Below are 24,686 nucleotides of genomic sequence, written 5' to 3' on the forward strand. Positions count from 1 at the left end.
CTGCACAGTATAGCCTGGACACAAAATCAAGCATCACGAGTAACAACAATTCATTGTTCCTCAAATCAATAAATTGGTGGCACTGATGTTCCACTCAGGTGCCTTTAAATCATAAAACAGCAATTTCCGCTGTCACTGTGTCCTCAGAAAGAAACTGTTGTTTAGTTTCAGGGCTGTCCTGAATACTTCCCATCCCACCATCTGATGGTAAAGACCAACATAATTCCCCAAGTTCAACTCCAAATTAAACTGGGTGTTTAATAAGCATCTATTTGTACACAAGTGGGCCTTTTCTGCCGTTCCCTAAATTGCCAAAAATATAATATGCTTTAATTACTTGTTAACATATTAGACACTACATGTTGTTTATCGAAATGCAGAAAGACAGAAATTAATTATGTGAACCACAAAAAAAAAAGAAAAATCAGACAATGACACAGAATCTGCTTTAATCTGATGTGAAGACATTCCTACACGAAGGTGTAATGCATTCTTATTCAGTGTAGAGACACTTTGATATTACATTGTGTATTTTGTAAGTGGGTGTGGAAAGTACCCACTGAATATCAAGTATGCAATTGAAATTCATTGTCTGCAGACCAATCCATTTTCTGGTGACAGCACACATCCCCAGTGAGATTTAGAAGTACATTGCCATGAAGTGCTGATGGTGGATGCTGCCATTTAGCCTCAAGCATGCAAACACTCTTTTTTATCACATCACATTTTCTGGAAGCTGTACTACAAACTTAAAAAAAAAAAAAAAACACCTCATGAGTGGGTTCTACTCTTTACCTCCATAGTTATGGGCTTTATGCACCAAATACATTTTGTGGCAGGAACACATGCATACATGCACCTTCCTCTGCTGGGGACTGACACAATGTCAGACAGAATTAAGCAACAACAACAGAAATAACCCTCAGCAGTTGCCAGATAGAGAACAATGGGCCATGGGCCCAAGCCGGTCTCTGCTACCAAGTGTCTAAACACTGAGCCCGGTCGGCTCCACTTCCTGCTCGATAAACACAAGGAAAACAGCCGGCTGCCTTTCCTGAGAACACAAGGGGGAAGGGGAGAGAGGTGCACTGGAGGACATGACGCCGGAGGAGAGGAATCTCACTAACAGACCAACACACTGGTCGGCTCTTACGTAGAACCAGACATGAGTCTAGTGCTGACTCAAGCCAGACTTGTTCAACTTAATGCCTCATAGACCTGTAATGTCATGTCTTCCACATTTTACTGTCTCATGACCACAGGTGTCAACTACTTAGACCATTTCCATACACATCACTTTATGTCCTCTGTTACAGCTGTTGCGACCTACAAGGCTGGCTGTCTGGAAGGCCCTTAAATGACCCAAAGCAGCTAGACAGAAGCTTCCATCCGTGAAGATGAACTCCCAGCTCTGCAAAGTGGAAAACATGAAGCCTTGTTCCAGCACATGTAGTTAAGCTATTGATCCATCAATGGTAAGAAGTTCATAATGAATTTAAACCATGACCGCTTTTACAAAGCATCCTTAACAACTTAATATGGTCTCTTTACTTCACACCCATCCAACTTCTTCCCCTCTCTGAATACGGACTGAAAATTGAATATCTGCCAATACTGACTCCATAGCACTGCTGTCCATCCAAATACTAACACGTCTTTGTCCTAGGCTTATAAACTGCATGAAAAAGAGAATGCAGAAGCACTAAAAATCGACTCAGCAGTCCATTGTGACTACAACAGTCTAACTGACTGATTGTATAGTTACAAAAGTTTTGACACTATCAAAGAAAACATCTTTAAAAATCTCTGGTTTCACTGGTTCTGGGACAGATAATGATGCAGGTCCCCAATTACTAATTACTTTCACGCTTAAAAAACAAACTACTGTAATTCTGACACACTAAAATTCCATATTTAATCTACAATAGTCATAAACGTACCAACATAACTGAACAAAGTAATACTATTGGTAATCACGACAAAAAAAAAAAAAAAAAAAAGAGAATATTGACATAATGTGCAGTTACTGGACGTCCCATTGAATTTGATCTTCACTTTAACCTTTGAAATCAGTGTCCCCATTTCTGCTGGTGAAATATGCTTGGAACTAGCACTGCCTAATAACTGGGGGTTATTATATATATATATATATATATATATATATATATATATATATATATATATATATATATAGTACATGAATGGTACCTGTCCCACCCACCTGCAAGACTGCAGCCCACTGGGACATTACAGATGTTTTGCCACCACAAGTAGACTCTCCCTTGTGATCTTCCACAGACACAGAAAGGAGCATTTGTTCTTAGACATTTGTGCTCCTTGAACTCATGACATTAAGGCTGAAGTCAGCTGATGTCTGTGGCCAGACATAAGACTTGGTTCAGCTTTGAACAATTATACAATACTAAATCAAATAAAGCCTGCTTGTTCTTTGGAATGAAGAAGAAATGTCTTAAATAAATCTATGAAGAAGTAACAGAAATGAGTTCTAAATTCTTGGACTGGACCAGGAACACATCTCTTGCTTATTTACAGCAACTTGACAGGAAATTAAGTGCAAGCAACTGGAAGGACTGTTTCAAGCAACATTAATGCCTCAGATGCATCAGAACTAATTACCGTAAATGTACAAAATCAATGCGGCAACAGGAGACTAGACAGGGCTAATCAAAGAGCGATGATGTCAAAACCTATTTCTTCTCCATTGTCTGCATTTATGGGTGGAAGCTCGTTTGATGTTATGGACAAAACAGGATGCAATGACCTCATATAAACAAGAGGCAAGATTGAGCGAGAGTTGACAGTACAACCCAGCATATATATATAAATTAAATATTAGGCATGACTGCATGCACACAAAGGTGCTAGAAACGAATGAAAAACGCCATCGTCTCCACAGATCAAAGCTACAACCAGACAGACATTTTGCTTCTCAATGAGTGCTCTTCCTCCCAGACTGTGCTACTGCTCAGACGGGAAAGAGGGTTGTACAGAAGTCTACCCAGCGGACATAACCAAAGGAAAACAGGATACAGCTGGTCAGAAGTGTCTGCCAGAGCCGACATAGCTGAGAGAACCAAGTGTTGTAATCTGCATCAGGGCTATGGCATCAAACATATTTCAGAAGTAATACACAGTACATTTCACCCAATAAGTAAGAAGAAACAAGCGTTGTGTCCAGTTACAGTGCAACATCCTGCCATTAATGCGGATGCCTTTACGACACAAAACATACAACCAAACGGCAGTGGGATCCACCAGCAAAATCATGTACCCTGCCCTGGCATTAAAAAAAATTTAATAAAAAAAAAAAAAAAACTGCTCAAGACCTTCCCTGAAAAACTCCTGATCCCATCAAACAAAGCAGCAGAACAAATCAGTTTCAACTTACGCCAAAGAACACTCCAAGTGGTCCCCCTTCAATGCTTGACAGGCCTGAGCTGTTTTAGCAACACAATGTGGTGGCTAATCGATGTACGAGTTAGCACTAGAGGTGTGAAAAACTCCATTTCAATGTGGACAACTCCACATCAGTGCAGTAACAGAACATCTATTTTTTTAACCCTGCAAAGTTCTAGGATACAGATGTCAGCTAGTGAGTTTCCGGTCTTAAAAGAACATTAAAGCTGCAAAGTTAAAGCCACATTGAACAGCAGTGAAAACAGCAAAGATGGAGAAGTTAGTCTTAATGAATTAATGTTATACTGCAGGAAAGCAGTGAGTTTGCATTTTATGAACTTACCAAAAAACACAAAGACATGTGGCTTCTACACGCCCACCATTACCCTGGCCAAACATCTGCATCCTGAAGGAGCAAAGCCAGCCTGACTAATCAGCAAGGAATTAAAAAAAGGTGCAGTCAAACAATGCCCTCTAACTCACCAAAGCTGAGGGAATTTACACTGCTGAGGATCTACGGTCTCATAGAGATCCCTGAGTTTCACCTGCTGTAGAGGATATTGGAGACCTTATACTAACGGCTACACCAGCATCCCACAGCCAAACTAAACCTACATGTCCTGCGTAAAGTAGTCTGAGAGTATGGAACGCAAAGATGGCTGTTACATGAGATTTATGGACTTCTGTGGCAACTGACTCATAAGAAATACACAGTATGTACAGAACTGAGGTGGGTCACTCAGACACTGGAACTTAAAAGATGCAACCTCTCGTATCAAAGACAATTGTCTGACCTTAGAGAGCACTTTAAAAAAAAAAGGGAATTCTGATCTATTAGTGAAAATGTAGCTTGGTTGGGGATATATAGTAACTTAGGGATGCTAGGCACCGAGATGGTGAATTGTTACTTAATCCAATCGAGAAGCTAGAAAATATTCATTTAACACTTAACATGACCAAGCTCAGCGAATATCCCGACAATGTGTTAGTTAAAATTGAAATGGAGGATTTTGAGTCTAAACACATTATAAACAGTCTACAACTGACCCTTAACCATGTCGGATAATAAAACCTGAACTACTAATGACCCCATTTTCCCAAACCTTTTTTTGTTCATGTTTTTACCCGTCTGAATAATTTATAGACTCTTGCTCTATTCTGAATGGCCAAGCTGTGTCCTCTTGCGCATGCGTACATTGTAAATCAGTTTGCTGTTGAAGGTGTTTTTTTGCAGTGTTCAAGTGCATTTTTTATTTTTATCTTTTATTTTTTTTAAACCCCATGCGGCTGGCATGAGGAGACACAGCTGGGTAGTCTGCTGTCACTGCTTTTATTTGGAGTCAGTTTGGTGTATATGAGCCCTGAGAGGAGGATGTAGCCAATGTTACAGTGAACTACCATGAAGTCTTGAGTTTGGCAATCAGCTGTCACCATCTTGGCGTTTGTTCCAAGCCAGAAGTGACTACTGATCACACTGATCCGAGACAACAGATCAGCAGAAACTGATCAACTTAGTTTTTTGTTTTTTTAATGAGAGAGGTTGACAGTTTATGAATGGGAGTAATAATGGAACCTGAAGTGTTTTGGATGCCCATTGGCCAGAGTAATATTACACTTCTGTAGTGTCATCACCAGATTATGACATCCATGTAACAGAGAACTTGTATAAATGCCACAAATCACACACTTATAATAGAACACTGTAGAAGCAACCGCACTGAGATGCGGGTGATGTTTAAACTTACTGTTGCGTGTGTTGTTGTCCCAGTCCCAAGCCTCCACAATCAACGTGTACGTCCGCTGCAGAGGAGAGAGAAAAAATTAATACAAAGATTCAATGTCGCAAAAGCTGAGCTTGAATGAGCGTAAATGCTCATGCACTGCTGTCCACAGGCTGAAAGCATATGTTGAATTAAAAAAATTACTCCATACATTTCCCCAACAAGATCAGGGGACATGATCACCCTCTCAGGGAGTAAAAGAAATATCACTGCAGTTAGAGTAAATGATGCCACATCTCACTTTCTTTGTGGTAGAAAAACTTTTTGGCATCCTTAGCATGGAAAAATGGGTTTTACATTCAATGTGATATAGAGAGAGGAAAGTATTTTCCTTCATTTCAAGCCATCATTACAAAAATGACATGTCATTCTCCTCCAAGCAACACAATGGAACACATACACAGGGCCTTTGTTATTCTGCTCTCAGATTAACTGAGAAGTAAACACCTACAATCACAATGTGTTCCTGATGCGGAAAGAACAATGGAGAGGATCATTTTGGTCATAGTCGTGCCATTCTTCCACAAAATCAACAGGAACACACACACACACACACACACACACGAATTATGGAAATAAAAAATAAATAAATTTCATAGCTACTACAGTCTCTTATAAAACTCAGCCCGGTTACCCAGAGGTATGCTTAGGTTACACCACTATGAAACCCAATGATTCAGAAATAAGAGAGCAAGCTACAATGAGTCCGACTGAGAAGCAAAGAGAAGCAGCTGGAGTCGCAAGCAGAGTAGAGCATCACATTGCTTAGCACATCGTTCCTCTGGCTCAGTATGCAGTGCACCAATATGAACCTACATGTTCTGGTTTGAGAATTAAGTTGTGGTTCTACTTGCTCATACGAACAAAGATTAAAAAAAAAAAAAAGAGGTGGAGTTGCTTTGTGCTTCAGAGGCCAAGGTAATGCTGATGCTGAAGGTGGCTGAAATGTCTAGACAAAGAGATAAGTTCAACTTATCTTTTGACACAGGGGATGCCAGAAATTGGGTTGCAATCCTCTTCAAACTTCAAGACAGACAACCAAGTGTCTTCTATGAATATTGTTTTATCATTCATGAAGCTAATCTCGCTTCACAGAGAAACTCAACCAAGCTGACTGCCTGTAATTCCTGCCAACGCTTAAATGAGAAGACTGAAACCAGTCGCACAGTCATTAAAAAGCTAAAGGAAAAGGGATGCTAGGTCAACCTCTTCTCAAACTCTTAAGAACAAACCAAATATTTCCCAAAATATTGAGTCTGGTATGAATGAATTTCTGCTTCTTTGACAAAATCGCATCAACAGATAATCTTACTCCATATTTTCATTAAACATTAAGCCACCATAGATATGATGGCCATTAAGAAGGTCACTTTGCCAATATTAGCTGTATGAGATGAACTGGCTTTGTCCTTGGTTGTCAGACAGTGAGGTAAATCAGCAGCTAAGGGGATTATCTAGTTTCACACCAAGTTATGCTTTGCACCCGACCAGTATGAGTGGCGTGTTGACAAATGTGGATTACTCTCTGTTAAAATGAATATTTCATCAATGAATCTGGAGAATCAACTAAACTAGATCAGCTCATGATGATTTAAGGGAGGGAACTCATTTTCAAGTGAGTATTTGCTGCCTTTTCTCATGCAACATTCAGCCGAATACTTCTGGTTTTGGACCGTTACTTCACCCAGACTTCTGGTAAAATGGTAAGACTCTGCCCCAAACTCTTTAACCGATGCTGAAACCAAAAATATTAACATTTCTTAGCTAAATAAAACCTTTTTAAAAAGTAATCATCACATTCTGAAAAACTGCTGCAGCATTTTGTTCTGCCAACATATATTAATCATTCATATAATTGGTTTAGTTTAAATGGTTCTTTAAAACCATTTTATGACTTTCATGTTTAACACTTTATAGATACCGAAGAATCAATTGGAAAAAAAAAAGCTAAATTCTGAGCATTGTGCACAGTCAGAGCTGATGCTGGTCTGAGTAAATATGAACACACACACACACACACACAGATGCAAACCAGCATCACAAGAGTAATCTAGCTGGTGTGCTCCAGGGCACAGTGCTAGGCAACCAGTTGACCTAAATAGCACTCATTACATCACTACCCGTGACAGTTGTAGTAGCCACAGTGTGACTGCTGTGACCTTTAGTGTAACGTCATTGAGAAGGTGCTGAATAGGGGAGGATGGTTGATATATCAATTTTTTTATTTATTTATTTATTTTTTTTTTTTTTAAAGGCAGTATTTGTGGGTGCGTGAATAAAGCGTGGGAGACAAATCAGAGGGAGGTGGACTGCAAAATGTGTGTTTGTGAATCTGTGTTGTTGATCTGGGGGAACAGCAAGCTGGTAGGCTGGTTGCTGCTGGGCTGTGGGATTAAGCAGGCTTGTCTGTCTGTGGGTGGTGGCGGGAGGAAGGGGAGGGGAGTGTTATTGTGAAATACCATGGGTGACAAGAGAAAAGGAGGGATGATGATGGGTTAGGGGCAAGATAAAGAGCTTGGTTTAGACATCGGGAGCACGGGTGCATGAGACTGCATCTACAGGTAAGATGTCAAAAACAGGACTAAATCAGAAGAGATGTCTGAGATGTAAAAGCTGAACTCAAAATGATTGAAATCAGGGAGGCTTTGAGGTCTACGTGTGATGTTCATGCTGCTGTTGCAGGAAGCTCTGCCAACCCATCGAACCGCAGACGTGCAACAGATGCAGCCTCAAAGATGGATTATGTGAAATGAACGTGCATCATCCCACGACATGTAGCTCGGCTTCTGACCTTTCCACCCATCCCCCCATCACAAAAGGGAGGGCTGGCTGCCCCAGTCTGAGCATGTGGGTGGGTGTGCACGTATGCCAATGTATACAAGAGAAACTATGAGTGGCAATGCATGCATTAGTGGTTGGATATTGCTGCATGAAGCCTGCCTGTTCCATCAGGCTATGCAAGAGTCAAACCTTGTAATGAAGAACCATCAAAGATCAAAGAAAGAGCAGGTGGCCAGACAGTGACCGTTGCCTTCTAGTGTTAACATAAAATTGAGGCTTGCTTGCATGCCTACATGTTGTAAATGGTTGGGTAAATAGTCCCCTGAGTCAGTTAGGGATGAGCAAAGCCATGGACTAGTCTGGTTTCCCACAGACCATCCCAGTCTGTGATTAGCTGGATTAAGTGACAGCTGCCCAAATGGTTGGAACAAGATAGATGGATGGGCAGGGGGATAAAGGGGAGGAATGGGGGAGGGAAGGGGGAAAGGCTACCGAACAAAGACCCTTGTCCCAACACCGTAACTCACCCCCATTCCAATCAAAACCATTGTCCGTGAAGAGACACAGTCAGCACGAGGACAATTAGTGTCAGCATGTGTGCTACAGAGCCTGAGCAGGATTGTTGCACTGGTAAAGTCAAAACACGCCGCCAGCGGTTTATACACATGTTCTCATCTTATATCCATCTAAGCTAGAACTCTTTCCCTCAATTCAACACACTGCAGGTGCATCAGACAGCGTGGAATACTTTATCTGAGACTACAAAGAATCCACTGCAGGTCAAATCTCCAAAACCCTATCCAACCGTTCCCCTAATGGATTAGAGGATTTACTGTCAAAAGGGGGGCATGGTGAAAAAGGATGTTTATGTGTGGTGTGCTCTGTATTTGCTGGGTGCAATTATGTAAAAGACACTTGCCATCTTTGTGTCACATGGCATTAAAATCTGTTTACTGAAATCAGGTATTCATTTAAACTCCTAACAATAGGCCACAGTTGGGAAGGCAAAAGATGTGGTGGAGCGATGCCTGGGGAGAGCCACAGGTGTAGGTTCCCACGACAGATGAAGGGGTAGATGGATGAGTAGAAGGTGGCCATTGAAATATAGAAGAGACAGGGAACACAGAAAGGTGGCAGTGGGAAGTGGAAGCCGGGGCAGGTTGGGGTCACTAAGCATGGGATCTGCACGCTTCCTTTTGAAAAGAGGGGTCAGCCCTCTGCATGCAGGGTGATGTGCGTGTTTGCATTCGAAGAATACTAAGAATGTGAGATCCAGGCCTTGTGTGTAATCCCATGCCTGATCCCAGTCTACTAACAATTCAGCACTACTGGAGGGGTGCATCTGTGCTGCAGACTCAGCCTTTTTATTGACTCATATCAGACATTTTTGGGGGAAAGAGATTTCAAATGTTTATTGGCATTTCAAAGTTGTTTTTTTTTTTAAAATACCTTTTTGCATACAATTTACAGTGTTCACCAACAAAACACTGTCTGTGACCTTGTTCTATCTTTGTTTCCCATGTCACCGAGAGATGACCTGAATGTCCACCTCAATGTTCCCAGCTCCTCTGCAGAGACTTCCCTTGACATTCCCTGATTTATTGCCTTCTGATGGGACTTGAGGTCAACATGATTCATCCTGTGGCCAGTAATCGCTGCATGTAATCTTCATTAATCTGTGATGTCAATCCTAGCTTTTGGTTTTACTATGGCAGAGTTTACGCTATGCCACCATGCACATTGAGCTACAACAAATGACTGAAACAGCAAGTGATGCCTCCAGTACTTTTTTTTTTCTTTTTATAAATGAATCTTTGAAAGAACTACTAAAAATCTAGATTAAACCCAATGGTGCTCCATCAGCATGTACTGATATGATTTATAGCTTCTACTAAAAATAGCCTCCTCTTTCATAGAAGAAAGAGAGAGAGTGAATTTATTTCAATCAACTCAGATTTTTTCCCTTTAATCCAATCAAACTGAGTGAAATTATTTGGTTGCTGCTCATAGATGTGCGAGGCACTAAAGTAGATGAATGTTGCTAAGTCTAGACACCATCTGAGTGGAAAACCCCAGAGGTTTCCAAAGCCAGGGGGAGCATTTTTGGTCTTAGGGTTGCAGGGAGCAGCTATTCATGGGTAACATGCAGAAAAACTGGATGAGATGCGAACCTGCTTCCCATCACTTCTGCCAGGAGGGTGGACTGAAATATCAATCTCTCCTTGTTTAGCCCCTCAATCTGCTCAGGGGCAAGGATCAAAGACCTCCAGTGGCAAAATCCTTGCATATGGAGAGGTTGTTGGCAGGCTGAGAAGAAGAAGTTTGATGCTGTTTGACCCCCGTGACATCCGCACTGACCTCTGCTGAGCAGCACCAAAATAAGAGAATTAATTTGCATTTAGAAATTATCATCTGGCAGAAATAACTAGTTCATAATAAGGCAAAGGTGGCAGCAGGTAAAGTATCTGCAGAAATTGCCGTTTCAGGTGAATGTTAAAGAAAAGGAGAGAACATCAGTCCCCAAGAGTTTCTGTTTATCATTGTGATGATAAATTCATCACCAAAATAGTTAATTTTCAATTTAAGATTTATCACAAAATTTAACTAAATGAAACACAACCCACCAAATTCTCCCATTTGAAAAGCCTGAATAAATTTGCTTGTTAAATGACATCACAATGGTAAGAATTCATTTTCCACATGATTCAATTAAGCACCAATCAGTCGCAGTCATTTACTGCAGTGTTCCTGACCACATGTTTGAGCTTCCAAACTCAATCATAAATATAGAAATAAATATTAACCAAGTGATTCACGGATTTCGATGCATGTAACATGAAAAGAAAAGGAGGGAAATTTGGCAAATATTTACTTTCAAAACTAGATTTGTGGATGACGAGACAGATACAGACGTATCAGTCATATCCTCTCTAGGTAGTGAGGTGGACGACTATGAGGTCTGCCTGCCAGTTCCTTGCCAGAATCCCGTGCCAAGAGATGTCGCACTGAGGGCAAGGCATTTGGCTGACTGGTGTATACCGGCTGTGCAGACACACAAACGGCCCATTGAGCATGCTGCTACTATGCCAACAGGGTCATTACCCATGCACTTCCAATACAACAAACCCCTCCCCTCCTGGTGCTAATTAACCAGCATGATCCAAGACTATGCAACACGTAAAACAAACACGGGCGCACGCACGTTCGTTTGCATACAACGGCTAAATGAGGTTACAAGCAAACCACAAACATGTCAATGTCCAGTTTATATTTATTCAAAACCAAACTAGTGTGGTTACAGATGGTAATTCTGCCAAAACAGAGCTGACTTCTGTTTTTAAGAGGAAATTTTTTAAAAAGGGGGAAACTGAAAACATTTTAATTCCATAGCAAAGCTGTACACTATCTTAAAGTACCCGACTAGGTTGTTAATAAAATCTATTGTGCAAACGAATACCCATATACACTCAAGTCACAGCTTCATCATCCTGAATGCCAAGAAACAGCTTAAGGGTTTCAAACAATCAGGTTAAAGCTCATGTATCCTGTGCTCATGGACATTTGCTCATTACTTCCGCTGTGTTACCTCACCTCAAGTCTGAGATACAACAGCAACAAGCATGCTTCAGAAACATTAGCAGGCTAATTCCTGACCCAAAGCAACAGGGCGCCTGACTGGAGTTCAGCACAGCTCCGCCTCCAGCAGAGCCCCATTATCATTTCAAACAGGTTCAACAGTACAGTGACAATTTAACTGCCCATGTAATGACATGCTTTAATTACCCCCACAAGGAGCCTCTAGCACCTGCACACCATTCTTTTAACAAGGGGCAGGGGATGCAAACACACGAGCGACTACGGAAATGTGCACACGCAAAGACAGACAACTTACTGCTCTGCATCTATTTGGCACCTCACGGTTGTGCAACATGTTGACGGCATCAATGGAATCATGTTGCATATACTTCATGGTCTTAATGCCAACAGTCTACTTAGTTAACAGTTAATACACACCATGGGTTGTAAGAAGTACAGTTGATGATTAAAAGTCATCTGCACAGTAATGAGAACTCCCTGCCAATTCAAGGCTACCTTCACATTTTCCAGCCACATTCAATTTAGATTCAACACAGATCAGATTTGCCTGTTCACAATCCTAACAACAGATGTACAAGTGCATTGGATACTTTTTTCTGTGCATCATTCATATCAGCCAAAACAAGAAAACACATTTGTGAGACTAATCGAGAGATTAGATTGAGACACACAAACAGTTCTGAATTGGAAGCTATCGCAGAGATTTGTGGATGACATTTAGCTATAGAGGATGGCAAATATTTGTCCAGCTTCATCAGAAAAGATTTTGAAGGAGAAGAAAAGCTAGATGGCTAGCTTTTGCCATTGTAACAACATTCAAAATATGCATATAAGCAAAAAGCCCCATTGAAATCAAATAAGTGTCCTCACTCGTGTCGCACAGCTGCTTACCAGATATGTTTCCTAGGTAATACTGAAGTGCCTAAATTGAAAATTAGAACTGAAACCGCCCTGAAAAGACAAAAAACATAAGGTGCGACTCATTTCATCCTCATTGTGTTAACGAAGCCCAAATATGTAGTTAGACCGGACCCACAAATCACAACCCATCTCTGGGATTTTTCCACATAAATGTCAACGCAAAAAACACAACATTTCCATTTACAGTAATGTCATTTTTCAGTCCGATTACTTTTGCACATATGCACTAAACTAGACTCAAATGGGCAAAGGAGCACTGCACATGCTCCACAGCTGTTGTCCAATGCACAAAGGAAGAAGCCGGTGACAACAAAGGACAACCACAAGGGATAGCGTGCATCTTTTTATAAAGGCAGCGTATGTCAATGCAGCTGAATTCCAGGTAAAGCTGCTCTCACTTTAACATTTTTCTGTTTCTTTTGTTAGATGGCTAAACGCATCAAAAATGTGATGTACATGATGAGATGCAGCCTATTAAGACTGCATGTCCGCTTGCTGTGATTTCAATGATTTCCAGACGGTCGCTCTGCTCTAATCAAAATCCAGATTTTTTAACTGCAGCATCATCTGACAAAATCCAGAGTAACATGAGGACAACATCTGTGCAGTGAATTCAGCTATATTACATGTACGGTGAGGTCTCACATAAAGTTAGAAGCGGCAGAGCTTCTTGACTGTTTTTCCACACAGTCCACAATGTTGGACATGGGTCAACAAAATCAATTTCCCTACTGTTCATGTATACAGGGACAAAGGACTAATCCAGTTAACTGATCAAGCTATAACCGGAGCTAGACTTAACTGTGGATGAAACATACCCAAATACTACAACCGTCTAGAAAACGCATAACAAGGATCAAATCTACACATTGTTTAACAATAGGGACTCAAATTGGAAAAATGCAAATATCCCAAAAACCTGCTTCCCGGGTAAACCATGTGTAGTTTCATGTGTCTGCCCGTCTTATTTAATCTTTACATACAATGCTCAAAATCCTGTCAAAAGTCTCCTCGACAGCCAAATTTGAATGCCGGTTTACACATTCAAAAATGATAAAGCGTCTTTATCTGCGACTGGCTATTCACAGGACAGGGGTTTGCTGTAGGTAAACTGTAGTTCTTCCTGAGGCACCAACCTGACCGAGATAAATGCGTAAATTTTCATACATTATGGCAACAGGATACGTCTCCTCCATTGTTTCTGCAACATCAACCAGCTGGTAGCATGCAAAGAGACATGGTTCAGTTGCTCCTTTTAAAATGAGACGCACGTAGTGATTGCGTTGCTCGAGTTACAATAAGCCTACTTTCAGCAGACACCCTTGTCACTTACTACCCTTTAGTCAGCTCAGGACGAGGATTCTTCAAACAAAAATTGTATGCTCGACATCAGGGACACTTGACTTGACAGATCCTACAGATCTGCAGCCACAATCTCCACAACATTGAAAGCATTTCAAATCACTAAACAGCTGTTTATATCAATGATATCGTCTGGACCGACAGCTTTGAGTTATCTGGGTAAGGAGGACAGTACAAGAGGGACTCTGGTGTATTTTGGCTCAGACAGACATATGTCCAAATTTAGAGAAGAGTCACTGGGACAGCTAGCACATGCAAAGCCACAGAAAGCCATGAATCATGAGAATAAGTTCAGAAGTGAAAACAATTTCATTTAGCAATGCCTTGTAACTACATTGCAAGTAATGAGGCCTTTGTTAGATGAAACAGACGATTCATCGACTGTTTTATTTAGCCAATGAAACGGTTGATGAATTGGCTGTTTCATGCCCCCAGCCTCCAAATATCTGCCCAGTCATAGTTAAAAAACTCAAAGATTACCCCTTCCTCAGGCTGCGAGCAAGAAAGCAGACTTGTGACCTAAAATAATTATGGAGAAGCTTTTATTTGTGCGCTGAGTACCTTGTCATAGAATGAACCAAACACTTTCAGGGTGAATTCCTGCTGCCCCCTCCCTCCGACGTTTACACAGATTAATTTAATATCAAGAATGTGCTCAGAGTCAGATGGTAGTGACAGTTCAGTCCAAGCGAGCTTCCACCGGGAAGCTGGCCAGATCGCACAGTCAATACTACACTGCATCTCTGTTGATGAGCACCACAGTTACACTTGTGATGACAGGCAGTACTACATAAGACTTACAGGACACAAAATGTGCAGTGTCTGCTGGGAAGAAAGCGGCGCGAGAGGCAGAAGTGAGAATAATTTTCTTTATGTGCTGCTTGATTTAACAGTTCGTCTAAACTTAACAGCAGGATTTTTTATTTCTTAAATTTCTACCCTTTTTTTTTTGCTTCCTTGAATCTATACTTCAAGTTCAGATTTACACTCTTAGTTTGCATAAGAAATATGACAAAGAGTCACATTATCACATTACTGGAAAAAAATAATGTGACTTGTGATCATCTTCGATCTGACAGTTACTTCAAGCAATAAAGTATGTGCATGAATCACAGCCTGTGTGTGTTACAGCAACAGTGCAAGAATAAAAACTACTTTAATAACACGGAGAGCAAGAAAAAAGTTAGTTTAGCACAACTTGTACAATGAGGTAAAACCAAAACAAAAAGCTATATTAGGTTTATTCTTGATGAATAATGCATTAAGTCTCGAGTGGAATTGAAAAGCTTAAATGAAAAACACAGAAAAATGCAACCGTAGGAAAAGCTAAATAATTCAGAAGAGATTCATAGATCAAATACATTTTTTCCCATTTAAGCAGCTGCAGTTCTGTAAAAAGACAAGTGAAACAGACTTTAAATAATCTGAATGTGATGAAGCTTTGACGTTACTCTGAGAGCAAACAAGCTAATGTCGCCACAGTTCAATAAAGCCCTCGACTGTAAAGAATAGTTACAGAATTTAGGCAACTGCTTAAGAAAGGCTATAAGACACAAAGGCATCAAAAGTGGCTAAAGGATAAGTCCGATTCCATCAGAAATGGCCGCTTGTTTGATAGGATATAAAAGGGTGGGATATAGGGACCTTTATTATGGTTTTCCCCTCTAAAACACATTCAAATGTAGCAGTTGCGGGTATCAGCAATAAAATATACCCTAAGGCTGCTCCTCAGATATTCAGGTCATACTTTACCAAATGATTAATTATGAGAACCAACAAACATCAAAACAGCAGTAGCTACATTAAAGCCAGCAGAGATCAAAGACAGTCTGTTAATAAGGGCTGTTGCAGATGGAAAAATAGGGATGCTTACATGTTGTCTGGTTAATATTGGTTTTAATCCATCAGCTCTGAAATTTTAACGGCATGTCTGACAAAAAGGAAGAGGAAGATGCACCCAAGATGTATAGTTAATTAGGCTGTTTGCAGAACATAAAAAAAACTAAAGCTGCAGTCTGCAATCTTAAAATACAAATAACACAACATAAGCACCACTTCTGGAAAAAAGAGAGCTCTCATAACAGTCTGTCATTTCACCTTGGGGAGTGCAGCCTGAATGGCTAATTGCATAATCAATATAGAGCTGAGCTCAAACACAGGTGAGACTCGTGTGAGTGGTTTTCCACACAGCAGCACTGGGGCCAGAAGAGGATGGATGGGGGAGGGAGCCACAGATAGGGAGGATAATTGTTTACTAGAAGCCTATGCAGCCATCTCCTAGCAACAGTTCTGACAAGCTTGTATCAGGTGTGGCCAACCATGGCAGCCTGCATTACCCTTTGGCTCTGTACATCCAAAACATAACTAACTCTAGTCTCAGGGAGAGGAGAGGACAGTGAGAGGAGGAACGATGAACAGCACATGAGCCAAAGTACTTTAATGAACTGCTAATTAAACCACTGCCCTGCTTCTTCCTCATTAAAGCTCGAGACTGCATCAAATAACCTAGATTTAATTTGCTCCGCGCTTGACATTTATTCTCTTTTCTCGTGAGTAAGATCTGCTAGATTTACTCATGAAAGTGAAAGAAAAAAAGAAACAAACCTAACAAAATAATTATACATATTCTGACTTCATCCAGCCATCCAAATGGTCCCTAAATAACCTCTGCAGAACCAATGGTTAGAGCCAAGGGGAGGAATGGAGATAGGGCCTTAAAGTACTGTGAGTTTGTGTTGTTTTCTTAGTGCTGAGCCCCAGCTTAAAACTGGATGCTTCAAAAAGATATTAGATTCATTTCAGAGCGAAATCATTGATAAGCAAATCCTTAAAATGTTTGCTTTGGTAACTCATGAAGAAAAACTTGCCTAAGAAATCCACTAATTAATACTCTTCTCCTCGAGGATCAGTTGAGGCCAGTTAAGAGACTATTTTTTTCTAATTAAGCATCTACATCCAGCCATTTATATACTTAGACAAACCTCAGGGTAAGGTTTGCCCCCATCCCCGCTCACAAAACTACAAGCATGACTTACTTTGTGTTCACATGCACAGGCTGAGACAATTAGTCCTTTGAGGGGAGAGTTTTCCAAAGTGTGCATCCATACCTCCAGAATTCATAAAATGACACGGGGAGATCAGGGAGGTATAAAGTTTGCCTTGACTTGCTACTATGTAAATGAGACAACTGGTCTTTACCCAAGTACAAGAAAGATGACCCATGCAGAAGAAATGCTGAACAATAGCACAAACTAAAACTATTAAAGCAGCACTGTATGCATGTGTTACAATGCATGACATGGACAGGGGCGCAAGCCAAAACTATTCAAATGGTTTGGGTTTCCTCCAAGAAAAACAATCTTTAGCAGGTCTGTGCAGGTCAGCATGTTGATGAGATGTGAATGAGATAGTCTATGCCTTTCATTGTTGAGATGATCAGCAATGTGAGACCAACTACCTGCCAAGAGAGTGCATTAGCAGACCAAAGAAACCCAAACAGCTCTTTGTACAATCCTACGCACAGAGGCCAGAAGTTTACAGTAAATCTATATATTCCTGTAAATTAACGGCTTTAAAACAGGTAGAAGCAATTCTGTTTCTTGAAAAGGTTAGTGCTTGCAGATCAGCTACAGTTCTGGCTGACGACATGCATCGATTTACTAGCAGAGGGAGAACGGAGGCCTGATATTTTATCCAAGTCCAGAGAAGATACAGTTACAGGCAGGCTCACATCAAACGAACGCCCGGCTGAAGCAGCCAGAGGGCAGGGAGGGAATGAGAGGAGAGAGGCAGAGAAATTCCACCGGCAATTTCATTAGTGATCAAATGGAAGTAAGACGTGTCTTTCTCCTCCATTCACTCTCCTGAAGTGCACACACAGCACCAGCCAACAAAATGGAAACTCAATCAGACCACTCGGGAGGAGGACTAAACTTGGTCAGCTGCCTGTTGAATTCTAACTGTTTGATATCTGCTCCATATAGTTCACTATGATCTGCTCAGCTGCTATATGATCAATTAAACTCAAATTCTGCTTCTTAAACAGTAAGGAAAAGCTTGTTTCTCTTTCTGTGAAGACTGATATTACTTTGAAGTCTGCACATAACGAGTGGTCTCGGTACCAGGTGTGCCTGATCAGCTGAAGGTCCTGCATTTTTAAGATTAAGTCACATTGCAGGATTGACAGCACGCTAACATTTAAACGAGCAAACACTGAACCAGAGGAGCAACTCAAATTTCACAAAAACTGTCTATTAATACAATATCCTAACCGGTTTGGCCACTTCACAATGTTAAATACTGGTCAGCTTTACATATATTACAGCTAATTTTCCAAACCAACGCTAATAGTGGCTCGTTGACGTAACTCCAGTTCTATATGTGGGAAGCTCTCTAACATCCCCTACATCACTAATAAAGTCTGTTAGTGTGCATGTCATGCGTAAATGCACCATCCCCAGCACTCAAGAAGTGATTAGCCAAGTAAAGTAAGGGTGTTAATTGGTTGCAATCTGCAATTTGGCCACTAGGTATCGCCAAACTCTACACAACGTTCCTCTAATACAGAATAAACTATTCCCTAAACAAAATAGTGCATTCTGTATACATGGAAGTTAAAATGTGAACGTCTACTCACTCAAAATGTGCGTGTGCTTAAAAAAAACTGAGATCTCTTTTTAAAATGCCTAAAGAGACGATATCTGCTTTCAACTCACACAGTTCACAATCTTATGCCATACATCTACTTTATCCTGTCAGATTTAGCAGCTTTTAAAACTCCTTCAGCAATAAATCTTTAAGGACAAATATCCCAAGTTAAGATCTTTTTCCAGTTGCAGGAACACCTGTCTCCTTCCTGTACTGCCCCAGAGGTAGTAGTGCCTGTGAGGTGCTCTCACATCTAGAATATGTGAGAAAATATTTGACTTCTGACACTTATTTCTTCATAACAAGTCATTGGATTGCACCTATGAAGTGCCTTGAGAGGATATTTGTTGTAATTCGGTGCTATACAAATCAAAAAGAATTGTACATATTGCCAGAATCACTGAACTGCCATTAAATTCTTTAGATGGGGATTTTTTAATCACATGATTTTATTAGAACAAAGAATCAGTCCTTAAAATGCTGTAAAAAGTTAGTCTTAATTTCAGAGTAGTTTGCTTTAATGGGAAATGTGCAACATAAACGTGCAGCATGTGAGCAGACAGGAGAGACACAAATGCAGTGTGAATCAGCAAAACTCTCATGCCAAGCTGAACCCAAAAACTTAAGAGCCTTGTCAATCTTAATCAAGCATCTGCTCCTCCTTTTTCTTCCCATCGGCATTTTCGTTTGCTTGACACCAAAGTTCATCCAGTTCAAAACAGTCCATCCTGCTTACTGTTCACCAACATGTGTACTATACCCTGTGACTCTCATTTTACAGTAATTAAAACTGAGGCTCACATGTGCAAATGACTACCAATTTCCAAACACAGCATTATTATAAAAGAAATTGTTTTCTGACTGCCAAGTTTCTCATTGGTCACAGTTCCCACAAAGACTGGATTACAATATGAGCAAGATGTTAAAAGGCTACAAAACTATTAGAAGAGAAGCAGCAGATGACACTTAGTGTAAATCTATAACTGCAGCAACACAGTTGTATAGTGAGCCTCTTTACTGGGAAACTGACAAGCCAGGGCAAAAAACCCACAGCTGGTTCATTTCCAAAGAATGAATCATGCACTGAAGTAAAAATCAGCCACAGGCAACTGTATCACAAGTGTGATGACCAACAAAAAAATAAAGGGCAGCAGAGCAGCAGTCTTGCCTGTAATGATGATAGTCATCACTACAGTCTTACTGTCCACCCTACCCTCGGAGATGAAGAACCGTCTCAGAACTGGCATATGAACCATGAGAGTTAAAACAAAACAATTCATGGAAGAAAAAAAAAAAAAAAAACAGCAAACCAATAAGATGCCAGCTCTCTCAAGTGAATGATGTATGTATTCTGCATGTTTAAGTACAGAACCCAACCTTAACTTACATAGCTCGCATCATACCCAAGGTACCCCAAACAGTCTTTTTTTTCTATGTTCACATAAACACATCACAACTGAGCTGTCAGAGTTTAGAACCTACAGTAAAATAACTCCTGTGTGGTTTCGTTTTCAGGCCGTCGCTGAAGTCTGGTTCAAGATGACTGAAGAGTTTAGCCCTCACTGGTTTCCACGGGGCTCCAAGTGGGCAGCTGGCCAGATGACAGCCAATAGTACACTGCATCTTTGTTTCTTCAGTGAGGACAGCAACAACACGACAGCCAGTGACCCCATAGGCTTGTTGTGACATCTGGCACTGGAATAGTGCACCGTTATCAGCTGGGGTGCTTTACAGAAGGACAACACACCAGAATAGCCCTCTTCACCTCTGCCTCGAGGTGTCTGTCAAGGAGTTAAATAAGAGCCTCTCAGGGGTTTATTTTCTGTGTGACATGAACCATGTAGTCAATTCACAAAAATCCTGGAGCTAGCGTCAAAGAAATAGCAAGCTTAGGTGGAGAAGCACCTGATGCTCTAAACAGCAGCCCCACGCCTTTAGAGTGTGAAAAATTGCACCTTTGACATTTTCCCCTGAAGCTTAAAGAAGTTTGCAAGGTTGCCGTTAGTTCACTAAAGGTGGGAAAACCCTGAAGTCATTAAATGCACAAAGACCACACTGACAGGCTGCTGGGGCACAGGACAACACTAGCACATTAAGCTGTTAATCATTAGCATCTACATTAAAGAAGTTGTGTTTAATTGAGTTTACTGTATAATGTAACCCTTTAGTCCTCCGTTTTCTGGAAAGAAGCTAATGCTTCTCCAATAGACTGGTCTACACACAACAAATTCTTCAAACTCAGTCAAGAGTCTCAGATGCCTGCATATCCAGAGATAAAATTCATACTCCGATATACAAAACACTACAAGCTGAACTGAACAAAGGGATTATTTGGGTAATTTAGATATCGCCCAGTCATTCAAGACATATCCAGTTGAGAATTACACCAAAACAGCAAACCTTCACAACTAAGATCAGAAAATGATCGCTCAGGGTAGCCGCAATTTGCCGTTGTTCTGTCCATAAACTAATCACTCATTTATTGTTGCCTCACCACATGACTAATCTGAATAAAAACAGGAGCTTTTTTCTAAAACCACCGTGACATTAAATTGTCGAAGCAAATTACAGTAAGTGTATCGAAACTTGATATTGCACGACTGAGAAGTTGATCTTATCAAAGACCAAAAGTGCGTTTAGTGCTGCAGTACGAGTACTTAGGGTTTTTTATTTTCCCCTCCAACTCTATGCATGCATATTTAATGTGCCTACTTCATCTGCTATCACTCATCTGCCATCACACAAGCTCAATTAACCTGAAAAGGCCACCAGGCATCCACAGAAGAAGAGGAGGCTGATGGGGAAAGAGGTGTGAAAACCAGACAGTAACACACAGAACCATTGCTCGCAGGCATCCTTCACTTCATCCCAATCATTCAAGCTCACAAGTCAGTCATACATCATTTTAATAGAGAATTATTCGGCAAATAAACCCTGCAACCATGCAGATTCCCTTCTCACACACCTGTAAAAGCTTGCCAGTTTATGACTGCTTTGTATAAAAGTAAAATATGCATACAAGATGCATGTAGAATCACGTCATAACAGCTTTAGCTCAAATCATCTAAAGATAAATCTAGCCAATAACAACTTCACAAATCAGAAATGTAGAAAAACAAAAAAAAACAACTTTCTCCATGTGAGAAGTTGCAGTTCCCTCCCCAGGATCTACATATAAAAGCACCCCCCCCCCCCCACTCTAATCACCCCATCATGGCCTGGACAGGTGCAAGCTGGTGAACTGGAGCAAAGCCAATCCTCATATATCAGGGCAACGTTAAAAGACGACCCAGATGACACCGCTCAACACTGTAGCTGCAACCAGATCCTTGTGAAGCATGTAATCATTTAGCCCTGATGTGTGTCAATTCTCATAAGGACAGGATGCTGGGAGGCTCCTACATTTCCTGAGGTCAGTTCCCACTGCAAAGAAACATGCAGGACCTCTACCAAGATGTTAAAGAGCTGTGGTACCAACTGGTAAAGACTTCAGGTACAAATCTGGTGCTGATCTCTTTTAGTAAGCAGCTTTTATGGAGATAAAATGAGCAAAACTGTAACTTTTCTACAGATTTTCTGGCTCAGGTCTTCCACTATGGAACTCCTTGTCAGGGAAAGAAGCAGCAGTTTGGAGTGTAACAAGCAACTGTTTAATTAGATGCTATAAAGAGAGTCAATCAAACATCTCCAATGCAAATTTACCTGGGCTTTCACTAATATTTGGGGTCGCTTTGGACTGCTGCTCAGACATTTGCTTTTTTCTATGGTTTTAAAGACAACCAAATCAAGGAAAGACCTGGCAGGTTGCTCAAGAATGGAAATTCGTGTGAGCTGCAGCCCATGATGCAAAAAACGAGAAAAAAACAACAATATTTTTGTATTTGAAAAAGTGCCTCCACATATACATGTATGCAGAAAGGTGTCTGAATGTGTGCAGGTGGCCGAGTGAACACCCACATTTTAAACAGGCAGCGGTATATGATGCTCTTGCCAAAGAAGATGTCAAGAAGCACTTAGATGAAGGAGGAAACCACACTCACCGGCCACGCAAACTGGAAGGGGATCAAAATCTTGCCAGCTTCATCGAGCTTATTCGCGCTATTCTTGGCGCTCTTAAAAGAAAACGTATTTCCACCGAGAACTTGCGTAGATCCAGGTCCGAACGTGCATGGGCCGGTGGTGGTGACCTCTATCTGGTACTCCTTCAGGCAGACTTTGAAGTAAGTGTCGCACTCGTCTCGGGTGCAGCGCCGGTCCTGGGAGCTCCAGGAGCCGTCGCAGCACTCCCCGTTCGCCAACTCGCCGTTTACATTCTCCACGGAGATCAGCTGCAGCTCGAAATAGCCGGTTGACTGGGACACCTGGAAACAAGACGTTACAAAAGACCCCAATGTAAATATAGACCCGTATAAAACGCACAACGCCACGATTTGTGCTTCTGGATCTGGTGCGTAAAGATGCCCAACGGCCAAACAGGGTAAACATTTTTAATTAAAAGCAATATTTTGGGGTTTCCAGTTTGGGATAATGTGCCAAAATAATTCAACGCATCTTGAATGGAGCACGTGAACGCGCTAGGGCAAAATTATCCGCCGCAGCAGCCAATTGATGCAACGCAACTTACAACTTGTTTGGCTCACGTGAACGCCCTACAGCGTGCATGCTGGGATCTTAGACAAGCAGGTTACTCTCAGACGGGAGCTCATTAACCGCTGCAGCAGCCTCATATGCGATGCAATTTACAACTTGTTTGGCTCAGGCCTAATTCACCCCTCCTCTCAAAAATAAAGAAACACAGGAGACTCAGAATTAAACCAAAATGGAGAGTAGCTCCTATCAGTCCCTTAGACTTCAATCTTGTCATGGTAACACGATCACATGCCCCACAACTGAGAGCTACGTAATTAAATTATCGATTAATGTGATGCGAATATGCAATGCCGGAGAGCAAATGCTTCTGCCCACGCCCACCAACTTTTCACAATTTCAATTTCAAACATTTATTACATCAATGCGAGGCAGAACTAAACAGCACTGACACAAATGAGAGCCTTCTTACCTCCGTCCACAACGTCAACAGCAGGCACACTATTGGGAGGCAATTCCTAATCCTGGTGCGATTCCACATGCCTCCGATTAATTAGAGTGACATGGGGGGGGGGGAGCGATAAGAAAAGACAAACAGCCGCGGACCCGGCGACTAGTTCCTCCTCTCCTGACATGCAAAAAAAAAATATTCACATGCGTGTCCTCTCCACCGTCCAGATTTCACCGAGGCATTACATGCGCGTGTGTGTGAGCAGGCGGCGGATTGCGGCGCACTGATGGTCCATGTACAGGAGTGTCCCTCCGACAAATCTCTCCACACAGCAACTGAGATGTTTCGTAGCCACAGCCTGAAGAGAGGACGTCTGCTTTGATTGGCAGCTACGCAAACCACTTACAAATTGGCCTGCGGGCAGTCTCTGAGCCAACCGGATTAAGGGGCGGACAATAGTATAATAACCCCCCTCAACCCCACCCCACCCCTCTTTCTCCCTCCCCGTTCCTCTCGTTTCCTCCCTCCTCCGCCTCCTCCCTAAAACTTGAATTATACTGGGCTTCTATTGAGCTTCATTTAGACAAACCGCATTACAGCCCGCAAACAAAGCAGGGGTCGACATTAATTAAACGCAGCCGCAAAGGCATGATGATGCGCATGGCCATTAGCCCATTTCAAATTGGGACCTTGTTGGCGCTGAACTGCATTTGATAAACGTCTTAATTAGAGCTAAAGACAAATTTGGATAACTGTTTGCATTCTGCCAGAAGACTTACTTCATTCAGATCATTTTATTATCATATTATCCTTAAGGAAGAAGTTGTAATTCACGACAGTGATGATATTAGTGATGATATTAAAAGATAGTTTACCTGGGAACTAATTTTCTGCATTTTTAATACTGAAACCTACTGTTACCCCCCCCCCCCCCCCCCCCCCCCCACCAAACTACTTTCAGCCTTTTTTTTCCTTATATGACATAACCAAATTTGCTCTAATTTGACAGAAAACATGCCTAATTTTTTGCAGCAAATTAAGGTAAAACTGCTCCTCCAATACAGCACTTTGATTTCGTTGCAGCAGCTAAGAGCGCCCTCTACTGCAACATTAAGTAACTTTAAGAAGTCAGACAGTCAGCT

The 24,686-nt window shown here is 41.3% G+C and overlaps 1 protein-coding gene across 2 annotated transcripts in view; it reads right to left on the bottom strand.

Annotated features, from left to right (window-relative positions):
* jag2b (jagged canonical Notch ligand 2b) overlaps positions 1-23,875 on the bottom strand; it is a 46,377-nt gene extending 22,502 nt beyond the window's left edge. For both annotated transcript variants that reach the window (XM_072361767.1, XM_072361766.1), the window contains exons 1-3: positions 23,566-23,875; positions 22,547-22,867; positions 5,163-5,217 (exon numbers count right to left, since the gene is read on the bottom strand). In XM_072361767.1, the coding sequence (XP_072217868.1) occupies positions 5,163-5,217; positions 22,547-22,867; positions 23,566-23,634 (445 nt within the window). In that variant the 5' untranslated portion in view covers positions 23,635-23,875. The remainder of the gene's footprint in view (positions 1-5,162; positions 5,218-22,546; positions 22,868-23,565) is intronic.
* Positions 23,876-24,686: the final 811 nt, after the last annotated feature.

The sequence above is a fragment of the Leuresthes tenuis genome, unplaced genomic scaffold, assembly GCF_036924035.1.
Source record: "Leuresthes tenuis unplaced genomic scaffold, fLeuTen1.0.hap1 SCAF_13, whole genome shotgun sequence".
In the NCBI taxonomy this organism is placed as follows: Eukaryota; Metazoa; Chordata; class Actinopteri; order Atheriniformes; family Atherinopsidae; genus Leuresthes; species Leuresthes tenuis.